Here is a 22611-nt window from a genome sequence, read left to right on the forward strand (position 1 = left end):
TCTCCATCCTTTTAGCACTTTCCTTTCTCAGAAGAGCTCTGCAGTATAGGCAGTAGATACAATTGGTTCAGGAATATACTGCTAAAGTCACAAAACCACTACAAAATTAATACACGTTAGATCATTTCCTCACTTAAACTGGCTTAACTCCCAACCCAATACCTGTTTTTCCATGATTTCAAGCTACAGGAAAGTCAGGCCCTAAACAAGTAGCTTCAGCAGCAGCTTTGTAATCAGATTAATTAGTAGTTGCCTCTCCCCACACATAACACAATCACACATTTTTGACTCTTCCCTGTGCCTCACTAGTGCTCATGCAATAATGTGGTCAGCCAGATCAGAAGGACAATTCAGCATACACTAATTTTTGGGGAGGTTATTTTTCAGTCACATTAGCTCCCTGTTTCCACCACGCCTGCAGCCACAGGAATACAAATAGTGGCCCAAGGGAGAGGTCAAGAAGGTGTAGCAGGGACTAGCTGTGCCTCAACCAAATGTGAAACTGCACTTTCATCCAGAAGTTCAGGCCTTGGCTCACTACAGTATTTTGCAACCCTGCTCAGCAAAGCACACTGATTTGAGGCCTCAGTTACTATGGTGATGAGCATGGAATAAATGTTTATGTATAATTAGATAAATTCTCCCTTCAAGAAAGCAGTTGTCCTTCTCACAGGCAGCCACTCATATGTTTTTAACTAACAGATGTAAAAAAAGTATTAACATTTTAAAGCTTAATGAACACTATTATTCATTAGCAAGTTAATGATAATTTAAACCTATGGCAAGAATTAAAAAAAAGCACCTCAAAAATTAAGTCAATGAGAATCCCATCTCTTCTGAAAACTAAACTGCTAAACTCCCTAGAGATTAAGTTAATGCTTGGTTTTGTGCATTTTAGGTTTTTGCTTCAGAAAAATAGGAATTATTAATAAAACTACCTCATTGTTTAACAAAGATTAAGAAACACTTATTGAATAAAAAATGAATGAGTCCTCTTCTTCTACGCAATCACTAAATTAAATGACCTCTACTTGTAAAATATAAGCAGTATTTCCTAACTCTAAGCTCACTGTAAAAGCAGCAAGCTGATATAAACAAGTTCATGTAGTTGAAATGCTTAGTTCATAAACTTATGAGTAGCTTACTTCCTTTTTCAAAAGATTATGAATCAGTAATTACAGCAGAACCATGTGCCACAAAGACGAATATTCTACTCAGGGTTTTGGGAAACCCTTCGCCACAACATTTACATATAACTTGGACTTTTTTTTTTTTTAAGAAAATCCAGTCCTAAAATGTGATCACTAGTCATATTCCTTAGCATCTAAAACTGCTTTAAATTGAAGAAATACTAAATTCAGAGTAGACAAGGTGATTTCCTAGAATCAATTACTCTAAAAAAAAACTAATGAGAAAACTTAACCATACACTGAATTCCTCCCTGAAGAAAAACAAATAATTGGCAAAATGCGGCTGAAACATTGCCAGCTGATGAGCTGCCTCATTCTTTCCACTGTGATGCCATCTGTTGCCATCTCTTCCCTGTCCACATGCGCTACACTTCCTCTGAATCCCAGCCTTACCCAGACCCATCTGGTCTCAAGTATGACAATGAAATCCAGCTTTACCTACCCGATGGGCATCAATAACTACACCTGCAGTTGGAGGTGGTGGTTTGGTGACAGCAGGCAAGTAAAGAGGCTGCTACTCCCAGCCACCTATTACAGGTCTTTCACTGAAATTTTTCTCCTTTCTCCCCAGTCTGCCAACGTAACTAAAAGTATATTCACTTCCCAGCCCAACTGTTGGAGTAATTCACTTCAGAAAAACTTCAACTACATAAAATATTAGCCCTCTTAGCTTAAACACTTGAATAACTGAGTTAGGAAGCAGCCACATGTAGGTTCACGCAAGTACATCATATAGGGGAAACTTCCAGTTAGAAGGGCAAAACCAACAGTGTATACTCTTTCTGCAGCACAGCAGGAGCCAATGTGCACACCTGGCATCTATCCACACACTATAACCTAGTGGTAAAAAATAGCGAGATCTTAACCCTAATGAAGTCGTTGAATAACATTTAGTTATCCTTCACATTTTGCCTGTAAATTCCTCCAAGGCAAAGACTTTCTTCTTCTGTGCCTTGCACACGCTATTGATACACAAGAGAGAACAGGAAGATGTACAGCTGATCATGAAGCAGCAGAGTGTAATTTTGACTTGCTCTAAGAATAGGCCAAACGCCTTCCTCCAGTTCGCATGCAAATTTATTACTGAAGACAATGCAGGCATTTGAGGGAAGGAACTCAGCTTAGAATCTGAGTATCTCTTCAGGGACCATCCAAATCAAAAACAGATCTTCTCAAACACCAAGATTTACAGCTTTAGCATCTTCTATCAAAGGATTTTTAATTGACAAATATTTACATATTTATAGAAGTGATCTTTATTTCTATTGAGTATTTAGCTATAGCTGCAGGGAGCAGCGTGTTATTGCAAAAGGCAATAACTAGACAATTAGGTCAAAATAAATCTCCTTTTATCCTTAAAACCCATGCATTACTACTAATTCACAAAATATTTATGTTTACAAGATAATCCATAGTAAGGGACCAGACATCCCCAAATGTGACACCAGAGCTATCAGTTGTGCTGAGAGCCAGGTAAATTGCTAAGAAATCTCAAAGCAGATTTTCTTAATACCTTTAATATTTGGAGTTGTTTTCAAACTTTTATGGTACAAAGTCTTAGACATCCTGTTTTCATTTAAACATGAAACAGTGAAGAGTTTAGTTGAGTATTTTTACTTAAAAAATGGATTCAACATGAATTTAGACTGTAGTAGTGAAACAAAGAAAATATGCAGCTTTTAAGATTTCTCTCCCTTTTAATACTTGAAATTTTATTAGTGAGCTATTCTCTGCCTTTTATGTTAATAAAAAAATCACCTAACACTGTTATTACACCTCAAAACTTGTGTAAGTCAAGAAACCTTAATTTTTTTTCCCCCCTTTACAAAATGTATTTAGGCTGGACATGTCAAGCCATGTTGGATTTACCATATTTGAGTACCCTGTACTTTTTTGTAAGCAATTATGGGTTATACACTATGTAAATGCACGTATAAATACACTACATATTTGTATACAAATTTCTGAATTCTGCTTCCAGAAGTGTTATTGCCTTTCAAAGAGGACATTTCAAAAGAGGCCTTAAAGTTTGCATGCCCACCTGAGGTCACATAGCCAATGAACAACAAATTTGGTGGTAAAAATCCTCTATTTAAACTCAGTGGTGTGAACAGAGTATTAGTGGAGGTGTTCCCAAAGTGACATCCAACAAAATATGTACACTTGAAAACTTGTCTTAGACTTTAGGGTTAACACCTACCTCACTGATGTTTAAGTGATGGATTTGTTAACAGCTGTAGCGAAGAATCACTGTGGTCCTGATCAAGGTTCGGCCTCCCCAACTCTACAGGAAACAGTATTGAAGCGCTTCGTAATCCTGTAAACCGGAACAGAAACAACAGGGTGTAAGCTGAACCTTATGCAGATAAGAATGCCTGTACATGTTCCGTGGTCTTCATCACCACAGCAGCAGGTAAGAGCACATTACTGCAGATTAGGACACATCTGACTAAGATGTGGTTCCTGAACAGGACCACACACCACATGGGGACATTAAGGATGCTGGAGAGTCTATATGCTAGCTCTAAGGGAGTGGGCAAGAAGGGCTGCCCACAGAACAACCTTTCATCGGTCTGCTCAGGGATTCAGCATGCTTACAGCTCAATCTCACAGCTCTGTGAAAGCAGACAATCCCCGGGAAACTGTTTTCACTTCACTTTCACTGAAAGTTATCTGCAGTTTCCCCCAACCCAAATTCTCTCAAAATATAGTTATCCCCAAACTGTCATGAGATACGCAGGAGAAGACTCAAAGCTGGCTACTCATGAATGGAGATCTTGAACAAACACTTAAACTGGCTACTATGATGCCAAGAACTGAGTATTTTAAGCTTCCATTGTGTTCTATAGCATACTTCTACAGATGTATGCATTCAGTCAGAACGAAACCCCACATATTTAAAGCAAGATAAACATACATGTTCACTGAGAAATTAATTATTTGAGCAGTAAAATGGGCACTGAACATTACTAAAATACCAATAAACTAAAGGACTTATCATTTGGGGGGCAAGTTCTCCCTTAACGATTATACAAACCAGATACTTAATTGAACACTGTACAAACAAGATAAATTGCCAAACCTGGAGTTACAGTAGTGCAAGTTGTTGGTTTTTTTTTTCCTTTTTAAAATTCTTATAAACATTTCACTCCACATTAACATGAATTAAAAGATCGCATAATCCCTGGTTAAGTTGTATTTTAGTTCATTTCAAGAACTCCCACGAATCTAGTGCTTTATCCACAGATCCCAAGCGCTTTAGAAGATTCCAGCTCCAACTGCTTCAATGACGGATGTTTTTCATCTTAGTACCACCACCTTTACTGGCTTTAGGCATTCTCTGCTGCTTTTTAGCACCTTCAAGTGCCTTGATCAGGTAGCAGCATTTCCTCTTTAAAAAGTCCATTTGCAGGGTCACTCAGACTTTGCAGGAACTGGGAGGCTCTGAAAGCAACAGAGCTCAGATCTGGGGAAGGTTTTGGTTTTATTTTTAAAACACTGCTTACTCCACATGACTATTTCAAAGGCTCTGACCTCCCTGGGTTTGCAACAAACAGTTTAGGCTATATCTAAAGGCTCCTGAGCGTTGACAACCAGGTTATACTGAAAATTATTTCCCTGGAGAACTCATTTAAAATACGCTCTATTTAGTGCACTCAAAGCAGCAGTGCTTAAAAAACCAAAACCTAACAGCCCACACAAGAAGGGTTGCAGGCTGTTCAACATGAAACGTAGATCTCCATTTATGTGTCTGAGAAAAAGAGGAAGCCTCCATACGCACTGGACAAATTCTCTCACTGTACCAGATAGGGGTACATCTGGCACGCTATCAATCGAGACTATCCTGGTCAGCAGAGGGAGAAAGATGTTCACTCCCAAGAGGATTACAGATGTGCTTCTCCTTCTCCCTAACAGCAGTCCTTCTCTCTTCCTTGACCCTAAGCTAAATCCAGTAGTAACTGTCACTGTATTTGATCAGCAGAAAACTGGGTATGTATTCCCTGGTATTGAGGCATTAATTAGCCCCTTTCATCCCACAGTATGATTACAGGATGCAGGCGCAGGGTATGAAAGCTTTCACCTGCTTGCTACAGAGGTCTTGCTCAAAGAAAGTATTGCTAGAGCTGGAATATCCAGCAGGGCAAGACAGTATTGATGACCTGTATTTATTCTTTGCTACATATGCCAAAATCAGTAAGTAGCACGCTGCCTCACCATGCCATGAGGCATGTTTCTCAGAAGGGTTTCTATTTGCAAGAAGGCCAGAACATAAACATTTCCCAGACGCGTCCTACACTTTTAGCTCTGCTGGTTAGCAACAGGAAGGTAGCAAAATACTCTCGTGAGCACAAGTCTGCCAGAAAACTGCAAATTATGTTGACCAAAAAGCCACTACAGTGTTGTTTGTTCTAGTCCAAAATTGGTGTGAGCTATAACAGGAAAAAGACGCTGACTGCAACTACACCAAGGTTTGTCAGAATGGGAATAGTGTCTCATCTACAAGCTGCTGTTACCTTGGGAATAGTGGGTCCAGCAGAACTGGATACACCTCAGTAAATCTTTGCGCAGTTTCAACCCATGCAGCTGTAGCATTACTCAGAGGTTACATGTGGTTTTTTTTTTTCCACACTAAACAAGGTTCCATATTTTTTTAATACCAAAATTTACATGCATTACAGAGCTCTCGCAGCATTGTGAAGTAGTGTACTTCACCTACCTGTGCATTAACTCACCATTGCAATTTTACCAGCTATCCCTAGGTCTGCAGAAAAGGTCATGTAACAACTTCAGCTGAATAGGAAAAGACAAAGTTGAAGTTCTTTACATAATACGATTTTTTCAACACAAATAGTCTCTTCTCATTAGTATTATCCTCATAATGATTAATTGGCATTATTCTTTTTTGTGTGATACTGTTCTCTTAAACCTCTGGTTATTTATGTATAAACACATGCACCCAAGCCACAAATGATCTGTTGAGTTTCCCACCAGCTGAAAAGCATTAGAATTACTACTGGTCCTATTCTTCCTGACACAAAGAAGACTTACAGGAGTGGGTTTTTTGAAACTAGATTTCACATTGAGGGCAGCCTGGAGTTATCTCTTGCTGTATGACACATGCTACTTAAACTAGGGACAGCACATTTGAGGAGAAATCATTCTGTGGTAAAATTGTTTCGGCAGTAGTAAAATTCCAATTCCAGTGCCACTTTATAGTACAAAATCTGAAGTTGTTTTCAGCGTGCAAAGCAGGCTGCAAAATAAAATGCACAATTTTCAGAGAGCAGAATTCTTCCCTATTGACAGAGGACAGAAAAATAGTACTGTATGACTAAGTCACCTAAAATTTCATGGTATTTACGTAGGAACTTCACTTTCATTATGCATACCTTTTGTCTGCAGGGAGACAGAAATAGTGGGGGGAAGTCTGATATGAAAATATGAGCAAATATCTTTGTTCTGAGTTTTGAAATCTCCTCTAGAAACTTTGCAGGTCCTTCCAGAAAAGGAAAATCTCAATTTTTTTCTTGTGTTAAATTTCTTGTTCAGCAACAGCATGATTGATTAGAAGCTAATGTTAAATCCACTGAAGTTATAAATCCATTCTACACCAGAAAGTAGATGGTACTTTGCCAAACAGGTAGGAGGCAGAAGCATCATGACTTAGAGCGTACCACAGTAACAAGCTGCACCCCATCCCTGGCAAGTGCCCCTTTTAATTAGGCAGTCTTTTGCAACATGAAGGCCCAAAGACTTAAATCAGACAAGATCTTCAGATTAACACAGATTAACAGCAAGTCCAGCCAAGTTATAATTCCTGTAAGGGATTCTTTAACCTCTGTGCAAAGCAAGAGCTCCCAGCAGCTCTAATGATTCTGCACAAAAAAGTTGCAGTCTTAACTACTCTTTCTCTAAGGAATAGGAGGATACCAAGAAGTTAAATCTTTTTATGATTCCTTAAGTGACCATACTACGCTGAAAGTGCAAAGACCAACCATTCAGTGGCAGAATCTATCCCTTCCTGCACCAGGGTGAAAACCTAGGATGTCCAAACACTTTGGACCTGAACACACTTTGTGGGAACAAAACACAGAATCCCCATCCAGTAGCGTGAGAGTAACTTCACTCTTCTACTGAAAGCAGCAGAGAAGGACTGGAATTTCACCCACTACCAAAGAGCTGAGACTATATTCTAGTCCAGTGCTGCAGATCCAGAATACCTGAGGACCATCATGGTAAAAAACACACAGTACACAATGGTGTTTTGCAACTCGAGAGCATCACTGAAATCAGTTTCACCATGTCTAAAGCAGTAAAACCAGTCATGGCTACAAAAATACAGGTAGCATTCTGTATTAGCACCAAGTTAATTCCTTGAGAGTTCTTAGATGCACTTCTGAATTCCCATGGAAAAAAAAAAAAAAAAAAAAATCACATCTTATGACAAACATCTTTTGGCATTGTTTCAGTTCAGACTCTGTTGTTTCACTATTAAATTCTCAGTCTAGTTTGCTGCCTGAGTCATCATCTTTAGAATTTGTAATGGCCTGAACCTGAACCAGTCAGCCAATACATGACCAGTGATAAGTCAGGTACCACCTTAAAATAATTCAAGTAACTGTTTTCACAAGATTGAAGTTACATACATTAATAGCTCATTAATATCTTGTACAGGCCAATCACTACTGCCTAATCAGTTACTGCAGGAAGATAAGAGCTTCACAAGTCAGACCAATACATGTATATCTCTAGCAAAGTTAAACAAAAGCAATAAGCCTTTACAATGGTGGTAGACAAGCACATCAGTGAAAAATCAAACACTGTACTTGTGCTTGCAGTACTTACCTCCAGTTGCTGCGAGGTCTTTGAGCAGTCAGCCCACAGCTCTTATCAGAATTCCCCAGAACAAATGTCTTCAGAAAAAAGCAGCCAATTATACCAACCCCGGCTACAGCTGGATGCCATCAAGAAATCTTATCAGCTGCTAGGCAAATAAGATCACTACATGAAATTATTATGCCAACAGCAGAGTCTCAAGAAAAATGTAACCTTTTAGTCTCAACCTTCCTTGCAAATTTGTCCCCTATATTTGTTCTGCAGAGAGCTACCCAACACACTGATATGATTTACAGGCACAGGGTCAAACATACAGAAAGCATTTTTGTCCCCAGTTTATCCTAGTAAGTCTAGGAAATCAGAAGACCACTTGTTATGACCCAGTTAAGAAAAAAGAATTTCCATGCAGTGATTTTCAATCTGTGGCTTCAAGTCCTACTATCAGGACACTTAATTCACACCACCTCGGGCAGCAAGATCCACAGATCAGAAGCATTTATAACCACTGTTTCAGTAAATGCACATATATTGGAGACAACTATACATCTGCACTTGGTCAAGCAATTTGAAATCCAGCATCCTGCAGTGACACAAAATGAACCAACAGGTAACCAGAAATCACCCTATTAACCTACAGCTCCAAAAGGCTTCTCTGGCCCCTGCCTTTCTTCTGGTCTTTGGGAAGAGTCCCGTTCTACATTTTCTAGGTAAGGAGAGCAGTGCTACCCTGCGACCCTAACCCTTTCATTTGACCATTTTTTTCAGCTGTGCCTTACTGGATCTGAAAAGTATTATCTCCCTCTCCTCCTTGGCAATTTATACATGCTCTCACAAATATGCAAGAAAATAAGGGTAGACTCCCTTTGATTTCTTTCAACTGAAAAGACAGAGATGTAGGTGTAAGAGAGATACAATGAGAGGCACTTAATCTTTCCAACTATTTGTCAGTTCTAGTCAGTATTGTATCTTTAGATTTGCTTATTGTTCTACCTGTCATTACAAATGAAATGAGATGAATAAATACTGTTTTACAGACATTAGAGTTCAGGACCTGCAGTAATAGGGCAATTCAAACATGCTGAGAAAGGACAGTTTTCATTTCTATCTAAAAAGGCTTCCTCTTTTGCCGATAAGATACAGCTTCCCCCACCCACTGTAGCTGAAAGCACTTTCCCTCAAAGCCAGCTCATAAAAGGTGGCTTTCCTTTTTTCCTTCCAGAGCATTAAAGAAAAATAAGAGTTTATTTCTTTTTATAAAACACTACTGGAGCCCATGAGAACACACATCTGCTTAAAAAAAAAGTGTATTTCAAGCTTTACTGCAATGTCCCAAGAGTTTACCTGCTTTGCTGGGAAAAGCTGCTTACAGCCTGTTAAGGGTCAGGGCAGAAGATTATTTAATTAGGTGGCAGCCCTCACCCCAGGTTAACAGAGAGGGGAATGGCTCCGTACAAATTGCATCTAGCTAAGTTTGTGAGTAAGGGACATTTATATGAAGACAAGGCAAGACAAAGAAGGATATTCTTGGGGGATCAAAGATACATCTATATTAAAAGCCCTCAAAACTTACAGACAGATAAGGCATCATAAATAGCACTTTAAAAGAAGCATGCTATGAAAAGAACTGCAGCTGGAGTTCAGATACATATGCAAGAGCACAGAAATTGTTTTCCAGCCATTAGGTCAAGCACTAGGCAAGCCACACACATCATTATTGATAATAACACTAAAGAACCCAAACAGGCACAGAGTTTACATACATAGATATTTATCTGTAGCTAAACCAGCTTCCAATTATATGGAGATACATATTTATCCTAGTTTGGTTGCAATTATGCTTCAGAGGAGCTTCACTAAAACCAGAAACTGACAAAACACAGCACTGTCTGAAACTTACTCTAAAAACACATTCCAATATTCACAAAAATACCAGTCAGAAATACAGATAATATAATGTAAAGTCCTAAATGCAAGTCATGGTTTTCTAAAGACTCTTATCTACACACTAACAAATGCTATCTTACATTTTTAACTTCTTTTAGGTGTCAGATAGAAAAGTAACTTTAACACATTCACACAACAGAAGAAAATTCATTGTAAGTTAATTAGCACATCCTTGCACTGCATCTAGTAGTTCAAAACTGCTAGCAGTGACATAACAGCATCACAAGATAAAAACCGTATTTTCATAAGTTCTTGGCCATCTCTACCTAGAACCTAAAAGGTAACAATTAAGGTATTGTATTCCTCATTTCTGTTTATTTTATTCCCATTACATTATGCAATAGAAATTCTAGCCATATTCAACTTGATTGAGCTGATTTTAGTCCAGATTTGCATCTGCTAGATAAGGCTGCAGTGACAAAGACGTAAGCACCAAGACTGCTTTACATCAGAATATTCTTTTTTCTTTTGGAAATTTTAAGTTATTATTTTTCATTTTGATTTTTTGGCTAGAGTCCAGTCAGTTTTAATACTAGTTCTCAGTGAAATGTAGGAATATTTCATTCCTAGACACCTAGCAGCTAGCATTCCTCCCTTACCCCCCAAAAGAAGAGTTGTCTTAGACACCTATATCTGGTAATAAGTCAGGAAATTCCTTCTCCAGATCAGACCATTTTCCCAGGTATAACCTCTCACTGTGGCCAGAGCCAGGTTCTTAACAGCAAGGCCTTTTTTGCTGATTTGCTGTTAACTCAAAGCTTACAGTTATGTATTAGCATTCATTTTACTTTCATCTGGTGCAAATTATCTTTTGTTCTCCACCACTTAGTTTCACACATCACCATGTTCTTAATTTACTTACTTTTGCTAGATTTTTCTGTGCAATCTCCCTAATCCACTCTTCATTCTTCCTGGTCAAGCTCACTCCTTTATGCAGATACGAAGGCATGCTGAGTATCAGTTTCCAAACAATCATTAACAATTTCTAAGAACTGCAAATTTATTGCTGTGTTTTGCTTCAGTCTTTTAGAAGAAAACTTCTAATCTTGCCTTGAACTCCACAGTCACCCTTTATTTATCTAGTTTCCTGAGCAGGCTTCCGTGTAAGAGATTCTCCATTCCTCTTACTGTTTCTGCATCAGCATCTAATTTCAAGATTCCAGGTTTCTCCAGGAACTCTTGAGGTAACCTTTGCTAGCCTTAGACCAGCCCAGACTCTCACAAGACAGGGCAACAGCGATGAGGCAGTTCCTTTTCCAGAAGAAGCTGAAGGGAGAAGAAATGACCTTTTTAGATCGCAAAGCTCATGCTCAGCTATGGTCCTAAAAAATTAACCTGGTATTAAAGTAATAATCCAGTCTTCCCTTCCCCCACAAATTAGGTTGCCATTCACCTTGAACTTGGCAACATTGATTTGCATTTCCCTGGCAAAGGGTCAAGCTATTGTAAGCCAAATAGCAAATGCCTGAAAAACATCATCAACATGGTACTGAATCTTCTATTTGGCAACATTAACACAACCATATTTTATATGTAATTATTATTTTCACATCATCACTTCATTTGTCACAGTGTTCTGCGCTGTGTCATGGTGCTCCAAAATAAACATATTCAGCAGAGCAAGCACATAAAGAAGGGCAAAAACAGCAAAGGGAATGTGAAATCAACCCATCTCTACTCATTATTTTACTTTACCCTTCACAGAGTTTTTAAAGGTGTCATTTGGCCTACTTAAAATTTTACAATATAGAGCGAACGCTCCCTGAGGGTCAGCCTTACTTATACAAGCAGTTGTATTGCCCTAGATCTTGCCTTAAAGGGGTTACCAAGCCTACATCTTTGCATTTGACTGTATCAGGCATTTTACTTTGTGAACTATCCAGGGTACAAAGCATTAATTACCAGCATGAAACCACAAGCATACATGTAAACACCTTTAAGAGTCATCTCATCACAGCACAGTTCCTTTAGTTTTGTATAATTAACACTACTGAAACACAACACCCTAAAATCTGTGAAGTACTGAGCACCTTCCAGCCCTGATAGCCTCTTGCAATTTAAGATTAAAAACGTGAGGAGAATTAACATGAGGAGAGCAGGCACCCCTCAGAGCCACACTTCCAAAGGCCCACCTGTCCTGAGCTTTCTCCCTGCCAGGAAGGGTTTTTTCTTCAATATTTTGCTAAGAGCAGAAGTAACGCAAAGAAGAAGGAAGGAAGCTTGAGCTGCAAGGGCTCTAACAGCACAGCTTGCAAAGCGGCTGAGGAGAACCAGCCTAAGGAGAGACTGCGTGGGAGACGGACAACCAGCAGCTTTGACAGCCCTCAGAGCACCTGAGGGAACCTTTCCCTGGGCCTAAGGGAGGAGGGATAAGCCTATCTTGTGGTAACACTCGACACCGAAGGTCCTGCAAAAGGGGCCTCCTAACTGCAGAGCGACCCCTCGTCCGAGTCTCACACACCCCGTCCTTCGCTAAGCCTCCCCCGCCCCCAAGGAACCCAGCAGAACAACTACAGCCGCTCCCGCCCTCCTCCCGCCGCCATTTTGTACCCCCTTCCCTCCCCCGCCTCGCTGGCTGACGTCACGGCCGCGCCCCACCCCCCCTCTGCGATCGCGGCGGGTGCCCGGATGTAGGAGGCTCCGCCCCCTACACCCCCTGTACTCCCCCCCCCCTTTCCCTCCTCTTCGCTGCTGAGCGTTAGCGCCGCTCGCGCCCCCTCCCTCGTTCCCTGCGCGCCGTTGCGGGTCAGAGCGAGCCACTGCCGCAGTGAGGGGAGCCGCGGGCCGGAGCGCGGCGGCGGTCGGCAGCGGCGGCGACGACGCCGAAGGCGCAACAGCGAGGCCGGTGCTTGGTGGATTCAGCTGCGGGGGAGACGCCTGACGCCCACCCGCCGCCATGGTGAGGGACCCTCCCCGCAAAACTCCCCCGGCGCTCCCGCCCGCCCCGCCGGAATATTCCAGACCGGGCCGGGCTGTGAGGGGCCATTCTCTCGCACATACACCACCACCACCCCCGCCCCGACCCCCGCGGCCCGGCGCGGCCCGACCGCCGCTCCGCCTCGCTGCCCTGCCTCTGACCCGTCTCCTCCGCCTCCCGCCCCCGAGCCGTCCACGTCCCTCGCTGGGCTTCCCCCTCCTTCTTCTCCCCTCCTGTGGCCGCCCCGCGCCTCTCCCCGGGGGCAGGCGCGTCCCCCGTCCGCCCCCCCGCTTCCCCTCCGCCGCCCACAGCCTCCGCCGTGCGCCCCGTTGCCTCCCCGCTTACTCCCTCCGCTGCCTCCTACCGCCTCGGCAGCGCTCATCGGGCTCGGCCCTTCCCGTTCTCCCCCCGCGGCACCCCCCCCACCTCACCCCCGGTCCCCTCAGCCCCCCGTCCCCCCCTTCCCCTCAGTTTGGGGGTTCGCGTTCTCCGGCCTGCGCTTTATCTGTTTTCCAGATGTATCAGCAGCGCCCGAAAGGAGCCCGGCATTTTGGTAGCGATGTCTTTTTTTGGGGGGAGGGGGGGTAGGGGGGCGGGCTTGTTTTGCAATCTCAATAGGGTGTCGTGTCCCCCCCCGCCCTTGGTATAGCAGCGTTTTTCTGTTCATGTGCAGACCGGAAAGCTATAATGCACGTAGCCCATGGCAGGGAGACAGGGTAGATAATGTATACTTTAATTTGTCGGGCTTTAGAAAGCTGACACTTCAAATATGATAGGTATGTGGGGTTGGAGACGGCAGGAAGAAGGTGCTGCGGTATGTCCAGGTGTGTGTATTTGAGTTGCTCTGTTTTTTAAATCATGACGACTTAAATTTTCCTTTTACTGCCGTAAAATTAACCCAGAGATACAGTATGGAGTCCTGTAGTATTTTACGTCGACACTAGGGGTGTCTCCTGCTTTTCACCGCTGCCAAGAAATCAACGCCCTTTTTTAATAAACATTTATTTTAGCCTAAATTATCCAGTACCCTGGCTGCAGGAAGACTCTGGCAATATTTTGGTTTTACAGCTGCAGAAATATAAGTGGCTTAAACTTTTTCGTTCTTAACCCTTTAAGAGCAAGGCCAGCTGTTTATCACATTGCACATTAGACCTCACAAGACCTGGGAGGGGAAAATGGGTTTCCTTTTGTTTTTAAGCAGGGGATTGCAGTCTTTCTTATAAAAAATAAACTTGCAGCAGAAACTGATGTGCCATGGCCAGGCTGTCTTTGCGTGTACACTTTAATGTTGGATGTGCATTTGGAGAAATATTTTGAAATGTGTAAAGGTTTGGTTTCAATTGGGGAGCAAACTTGTGTGCTTACTGAATGACTTTGCGCAGTCTTGGAGTACATGAAGACTATGAGAGAAGAAGGCTCATATTTTGAGAACGAGGTATTAATGAAGTCAAGACTTCAAAAGAAAAAAAGTTAATATTAGAAATTACATCATGGTTGCAATACTGCTAATTGCTGTGAATATATAGGTGAATGGTGATCATCTTCCACGCAACAGTTCTGCTCATACTGCCATTAGTTGGGTCTTCTGTGAAAATTTTTTTCTCAAAGACTCCCTTGATGAGACATACTAATATGCATACAAGGAAAGAAAATGTTACTTAACTGTGATGCTCCTGTGTGTCAGTGACCTGTAATGAACCTAACTTTCATATATGATTAACTTTGATTATTTTTTCCATCCATTTTCTGTAGCTAAAGCTGTCCTAGCATCTTTTGATGATATAATTATGTTGATTATTACTTTATGACTTCTTGAACAGTATTTGTGTATGATCAATTGTAAATGCAGATGTGGGGGAAAAAGGTATGCTGGATATTTTCTCTACCAGTAAAGGTGTTTGTTTGCTCACATAAGCAGTAACAATATCAGTAGAGTTTTCACTGTAGCTGTATCAGTACTCTGGTTCTGATAACACCTGATCTTAGGTGCCTTGTAGTCTGAAAACCAAGCTAAAACTAAACACCTGATAAACATTTAAAAACAATCATTTCATTTAGCTTGCTGTTCTTTTTACTGTCGTTACCCTGTGGATGCTTTCAATGAAAGAGTTCACTTTTAATGAAGAAGTAGAGCAGACCTTGTTTCAACCTTTACTTTATTAGAATATAGCAATTATTTTTCACAGTTTAGAGTAACATTTCTTTTGTGTTCTTACAGGACCAGAGAGCTGACAGAGTGAAGAAAGAGTTGAATGTATTGTTGTGTTCATAGTAGGTAGCTTAAGATAACACATAAACATCTAGTGAGTCAAAGAATGTAGTTCTGGATGTTTTGATATAGCCAGTTCTAAAATAATCTGTCAGGCAGAGCATAAGATGATGAGTCCATTACATAATGCTAGAAGTAATGTTGATATGCTATTTTTGTCAGAGTTGACTTAGCAAGTTTTTCCTATGAGTAGTATTTTCTAGGAAAAGGTAAATAGCACAGACATGCTATTAAACAATCTTGGATAGATAAATTCTATTTTCTTGGAATGGTCTGCATTCTGGTTCATATCCAGCTCTTGAGCTTTATAGTTGTAGGGCAGAAGACACAGAATTCCACAGGAGTCACCCAAACAGTGTTATGTAGTGCACCCGTGTTCTTAGCTGGACTCTATTCGGGTGTTTCGACTTCCTTTGCTTGAGTAGTAGTGCTTCTGATGCATTTTCTCCAGCTGAAGCTGGTCTAACAGTGTTTCTGTGTTTCTAAATCACTGAAGCCAAGAACAACCCAAACTTTTTTTTTTTTTTCAATAAAACAAAGCAAAACACAGACGACTATCTTGATTAATTGTTCACTATTTAGCAAGGAGGGTATTAAATAAGTTGGTTCTTAGCTGAAAAAAAAGCTAGTTATTCCATTACCAAACCATAATTTCACTGCTAATCTTCAAAACTAAACAGACTATTCAGATATTTGTGTAACAGGTGGCAGGAACTGGGAGGCACTCGCATGGTCCATCTTACAGCCTACTGGTGGTCTTCTGCCACAGGTGGAATAACTGGTCTAGGATTCAAACTGTGAAACTCATGTGTAGGTGTTAAGAAGTATTTGGTTGGCTTATTTAAGCCAGTTTGTTTAATAAAAGATTTTATTTTGGAAGTCATTTTCGGAGGCATAGTTTAGAGGCCAACTTGAATATGCATGTTTACTTCACTCTGTGATCTACAAAGGAAGACAGATCCTGCTGATGGAGGAAGAAAGACACCTTTTATTTAAAAAGTAATTATATTTTTTCACTATTTCTGTGATAGAAGTAGAATTCTGTCTTTATATGGTTAAACAATTTAACACTAGGGAGGGATGAACATTGAGTAGTTTAAGGGTAAATGGGTTGTGGTGGCATGCCTCAGGAACTTCAGAATATTCATAGAATCATAGAATTGTATAGGTTGGAAGAGACCCTTGGGATCATCGAGTCCAACTATTTTCCCTACTCTACAAAGTTCTCCCCTACATCGTATCCCCCAACACCACATCTAAACATCTCTTAAACACATCCAGGGATGGTGACTCAACCACCTCCCTGGGCAGTCTATTCCAATGCCCAGCCACTCTTTCTGTGAAAAATTCTTTCCTAAATCTACCCTGTTGGAGTTTGAAGCCATTCCCTCTTGTTCTGTCATTAATTACCTGTGAGAAGAGACCAGCACCAACCTCTCTACAGTGTCCTTTCAAATAGTTGTAGAGAGTGATGAGGTCTCCTCTCAGCCTCCTCCTCCTCAAACTAAACAGTCCCAGTTCCTTCAACCGCTCTTCATATGATTTGTTTGCTAGGCCCTTCACCAGCTTCGTTGCCCTCCTCTGCACTCGCTCCAGCACCTCCATATCTCTCTTGTATTGAGGTGCCCAAAACTGGACACAGTACTCGAGGTGTGGCCTCACCAGTGCTGAGTACAGGGGCAATCATCTTCTAAGGCATCTGCTTAGCACTAAAAAGGAAGCTTTAAGGGAGTGAGATTAATTACATCTAAATTGGATTTTTTTTATTCATATCTTAAAAGAGATAGGACTATCTTCAGCTAATCGGTGCCAGAAAAGGAGGCTTTGGTAATTCTGGTATTTCTGGGGAAACAAATGAGGCAGAAATGCACATTTTTAGTGCCAAACCATTCCTTGGTCTGCTTCTGCCTCCTCGTTTCCCTCATTTTTTTTTTTTTTTATTTCAGAAAGACACATAGCAAGTTGTTAAGGTGTAGCTGGGCTACTATAAGAAAATTTATCAGTTTTGATTGGCATAATACATACTTTCAAGAAGAAACGAATTTAGCAATGAAGGTCTTGTAGCTTTCTTGCAGCTGGGTGTTGCACTAGTGCTTACCTGGCAGTGTTGCAGAAGGGATAGCTTTTTTTAATTGTCATTATGCTTCATAGTGTTATCCTACTATAATTCATAAATTACATTAAGTCTGGATAGTATTTGAGCATGAAACCGTTAAAACTTTGGTTTAGTTATATGAAATGGTGACCGTGGTGTTCATAGGGAAAAACTCTCTTATAATTTGAGCTAATACATGACTTCTTGAAAGCAATTTGCTCTTGATTTCATTGCCCTTCCTCCCAAGTTGGTTCTCCCTGCTCCAGGTTGTATCATTTGTGAATTTCTAATAGGGAGGAAAATTACACTGTCCTGTTCTTTGTTGATTAGCAGCCAATTCATTTAGTGACACATTTCCCTATTTTCCATCCTTTCCTTCTTCTGGCCGATATGTTTTTCTCTTTTTCTAAGCTTGTTTATTCCTGTGTGTTCCCTACAGAAAGACCACAGGGGCAAAGGGGGGCTGGCTGTTCCCATGCCTCCTACACGCTCATTCTTTGCTGGAATCGTAGGGAAGGTGTTACTGTGTGATGTCCTTGTCATGATCAAACTCCTCTGCTTCTGGAGGAGCAAGCACTGCAAGGATGGGGGAGTAAAGATTGAAGCGATGGGGAAGGAATGATGAGAGGCATGGATCTACATCAAAAGAGAGGAATGAAAAGTGCTTACGCCTAAAGGTTATGCAGTTGGAACCTTCTGAGCAGGATATTGTAAAAAAATAAGTATCTTGTTTTACTTGCATGCCCCTGTTAATTAAAACAGAAAAAAAGGTTGGAACTCCTGGAAACTGTAAGAATTTTATAGGCTGACTTGATTATATAAATCACTTAAACATGTTCTTTCTTTCCCAAAGACCGTAAGAGCATATCTTGCTGTGCTTTTGTGAAGCTGGTAAATGCTGTCCTTGTTGTACAAATGAAAAAGGTTGAGGTCGTGGCAGGGTAATAACTTATCCAAGGCTCTCTTTATTGTTTAGAAGTTAACATTAGTATGTGATGTTGGAAATGGATGTAGCTCTGAAAATAAATAAGAAGTCTGAATCAAATTAACTGCTATGAATTTTGAGGTCTTGGGGCTGATGAATTGTTGGAGTTAGAATGCAGCCACTAGAAAATGTGCTGTACCCTGTTTGTTTGGCTTAAAGCATGTAACGGTGTGCTGTGGTTGAAAGCTTGGGCATACACTACCTTCTCTTAACATCTCTGTAGCATTGTGTTAGGCACTTAAGATGACTTGTTTTAAATATTAGACCTGGAGATAGGCCTTTCATATCCCATAAAAGCTGTTCAGTTTCTTAGATGCCGGTGGCCTAAAGTAATCTTGACACCAGCAGCTTGAGAAAGATCTGCTACAAAGATTGCCTTAATGTGCTGAATGAAGTGGGACGGACTTGGATATGAACCAACATCTTTTAGTCTGGAATAGATGGATCTTTCAGTATATCAATTCAAGTATTTTGGGACTGTTTTCACTGCTGTTTCCCCGGATCAATGATCAGGGAGCTTAAATGACTTGAAATTCATGGTTTTGTAATGATTTAAGTACAAGACTAGAAGCAGTATGTTCTGCTTGACATATGATGTAGCTAGATTATTTTGGTCACCATTTGAAATACTGTATTTTCTTAGTAATAGTGAATATCAAGGTAAGTTTAACCAGGGTTAAACTTAAACTATGGCTTGTCTTCCTCTTTAGGTCTGTTCTATCTAATTTGAATGGCAAAAGTCTGTGGAGAGGTTTTTGGTTTGTTGTTTTTTTGTTTTTGTTTTTTTTTAAGTTTCAGGTGTGTCTAAAAATAAAACCCACATCTTTCAAGTGAAGTAGTTTTTGGAGTGACAGTTCTTTTAAATAGGAAAATTTAATCTTGACATTTTATGTAGCTTTCTAAATATGTAACTTGAAAATTTTAATTTGGTAACTATATTAGGCCTTTTCTCCATACTGAAAGACCATTAAAATGTTTTATGTTGCTTTTAGATTGTACCTAACACAGCCACAAGCACATTATTATTTTAACTGCTTGGGAAAACTACATAGATGGTGCAAAACAGGCTGGAGACTATATCTGACTTGTTTGTAACTTGACAGTGAAGTTGGCCCTGCTATTGGTACACTGTTCCACAAATAAGGAAGAATCCCTGGCGATATAAATAATAATGTTTAACTGTGTTAAAGAAGTCCCAGAAACCCTTTAAATGCTTTGGATTAAAGGACAGCATTGCTCATGAACTGCCAATAAAAATCTTGGCTTCCAAGCTGTAAACAGGTCGTGCCAGTTAATGCACTCAAGTGAATATTTGTGAAGTCTGTATTGATGGACATTTTTAAGCAAACTGAAGGCAAAGAACCGGAACTCCCCCAGTAAGCCGATACCGTGCCTATTTTAAAAACCTTATGCAGCCAGCTTGAAGTTCATAAACACTTTCTATCATTGTCTAAGTTACATAAAGTAGGAATTAAAAAATGTAGTAAGACATTTGTTAGTTAAGGAACTTTAGTCAGAATTTGGGAGAGGCAGGAGAGAGAGGGATGGAGTAACAGATAGGAAGCCAGGGTTCATACGTTTCTGGGAGGAAACCCAGCTACTGGAAAAGTGGATTCAGCTGTGATTCTCACCAGAATATAACCTTAGGATCATCTTTAAATGGTGTGGAACTTTTCTCCTTCTGGTATATTTGTGACAAATACGGAGACTTTTTTACCCTCTGTTTCAAGGAGCTGGAAACTTTGGGAAGGAATACCTCAGGTCAGTACTCCTCTCTTTTTGTACCCATTCTCTCTTGTTGCCCTGTAAATAGCTCCTCTGTGCACATTTATCAGGTGTTTTGTTTTTTTTCTGATAGGTAGTAAAAGAGAAAACAATTGTTTTTTCACTGCTGACTGTATAGGTTCTGAATAGCATCACTGAAATTGAAAGAAGTCACTTCAATTCCTTCTGTTCAATGATACTGTGGCTAGCAGAGAGGACTTTAAAAGGAGGTTTTTTGAAACAAAATCCACGGATATGACTTTAGGCCTGAGCTTATGAAGGAGAGAACCTCTGGTATACTTTGTAAGCATGATGCCTGAACAACTTTCAGTGTTACGTATATAACGATGTTCCCTTGGGGAAGTTTAATTTAGTATTGACCCACCGTTTAACAGGCTTAGCACCTTGGTATCTCAGCAGTCATGCATCAATTTTGTTGATAACACTGAAGGAACACTTCACAGATTTCACAGATAAAAGCCACGTAGATCTCCTAATAAGCCTGGGGGAAAAAAATCGTGTTAAATAGAACTTCTAATCAGCAATAACAAAAAATGCCACATGAAAAAATAAACTTGATTTTTATGTTTAAGTGGACTATCTTAGCACTCTAATCAGTGTACTTCATAGGGATATCTAGTAAAATATCTGTTCCTTGCTTATTCTTCAGAATTTTTTTTCAGATTTTTATAAAAATGGTGTTAGTTTTCCTGAAGTATTTTATTTAAAACACTTAAGTTCGGTTATTTTAGTAATAAGATTAAAGTGTTTGCATTGGGTACTGCTGGTATTAGTTTTTTATTTCAGACAGTGCATTGAAAAATTGGGTTAATGACAAATGAAATTTATAAAATGTGAAAGGTTATTAAGTTTGGATCCTGCGTAGTCTTGAATGTTAGAGTGCCACTCTAGTGTTGGTGTAACTGAGATTGCCAGAGTTCAATTCTGAAAAATTATTTTTTGAGAAGCCTTGTAAAAATGAAGAACGAGCTTGAAGGTGGCCAAATTCCCTTTCTTGGTGAGAAAACAAAAAGTCACGTGAGTAAGAGGGACTAAAATTGAGGGGGAGTAGAAGATGGTGGTTTAAGATTTAGGCATTGTGTGTCATGATGTAGTAGTACTGTATTGCTCTATAGTAGGGGACAGAGCAGCTAAAGATTCCAGAAAAATTGGGAAGAGTTGGTTTGAGAGAGTGGGTGTTTTTTTTTAATAGTTTTATCTTGGCTACTTTCTTAGAGATACTGTTTAGCATCTGTGCAGTGTCATGAATGTTTTGTCAAGTCAATCCACATTACCCAGCATCTCGCAAAGAATAGTTAAACCACTTATTTTAAAATTAGAAGTGTTCTTTGATTTGCGGTTCATATTACACACTGGTGTACAAGTGTATACATGTAATATGCTGCCTTTAAGGTTTGCAAGCAGTGAATTTTTGGAAGTGTCACCTATGAAGAGATGACACAGGAAGTAGCAAGAAAGATGGTAGATAGCATGTGGTTCTGTGAGCAAATTGTGTGTACATGCACAGTTGTGCCGATTAGTCTTTGAGGGATGGATGTGGTTATTTGTACCCTGCCTTGGATTAGGATGACTAGATTCTTCGTTGTGAGCCTCCAGAGAAACTGGTAATTATTACTGGAAGTTACTGGGGCTCTGCAGAGATGCATCTACTTGACTTATTTTGGGACCTGTGGACCCTATAAATAGCAGTAATTTTCCTAATGCTGCTTTGTATGTACATTTATAACATCGAAATCTACAGCTCTTCAGGACAGCTGTTTTCAATTGTATTGCTAGTTACAGCAATTAATAAGCTTTGATTTCTGACAGGATGAAGGAATCTTTTCTTTAGTAAGTGCTATGAATCCTTACCAAAAATAATGTTAATGTCTATAAGTAAATGAGATTTTGGATAATTCTTCAAACATTTTACATATGATTGTTTATAAGCTACTGAAACGGGCTTGGAATTCTAATGGAATCTTTTGAGTACTCTTTTATTAGCTTTTAGCAAAAGTGCTAGATGTCCGTATTTGATACGGAGTGTTAAATATTTACATTCCTGTACATAAATATAAGAAACAAGTCAATTCCTGCACTGAAGAACATAACCTAAGATATTCTATCACTTTAATTGCGTTTGAATATTACTTCAAAACAACTCCTGAATGAACATCACCTCAGTGTTATGATTAAAAATAAAAAGTCAGTATTTTCTCCGTGACACAGGTCATACAAAGAAAACTGTTTCAAGATTTTGGAATATTTCATAGCAGTGAAAACCTTAATTGAAAGCAGTGTGGTACTTTTTTGTGTTTTACTATGTTTCATTTTGCTTTTCTTTTGTCGGGAACTCTATGATAATGATAATTTGAAATTTGCAGTGTATCTTTTTCAGAAGGTAAATTCCAAATTTGCTGGAAATTCTAAGTATTCACTTAACAGGTCTTCCAGGCATTACCAGCTTAGTGTTTTGTAAAATTCTTGATACTTTAATTACATTGGTTTTGATCCCTCTGTATTGGATCACAGTGTTGGTAGGGCCTGTTTTCAAACCATATGACTCATTTTTATTCTTTACTGAATTCTTCATGAGTCCTTGAGTGGCAT

The 22611-nt window shown here is 40.0% G+C and overlaps 1 protein-coding gene across 1 annotated transcript in view; it reads left to right on the forward strand.

Moving 5' to 3' along the window:
• Positions 1-12640: 12640 nt before the first annotated feature.
• Positions 12641-22611, forward strand: part of PPP3R1 (protein phosphatase 3 regulatory subunit B, alpha) — a 41812-nt gene continuing 31841 nt past the window's right edge. The window contains exon 1 of the mRNA XM_082481175.1: positions 12641-12870. Coding sequence (XP_082337301.1) covers positions 12868-12870 — 3 coding nt within the window. The 5' untranslated portion in view covers positions 12641-12867. The remainder of the gene's footprint in view (positions 12871-22611) is intronic.

This window comes from Vanellus vanellus, assembly GCF_965231255.1.
Source record: "Vanellus vanellus genome assembly, chromosome: 3".
Taxonomy (NCBI): Eukaryota; Metazoa; Chordata; class Aves; order Charadriiformes; family Charadriidae; genus Vanellus; species Vanellus vanellus.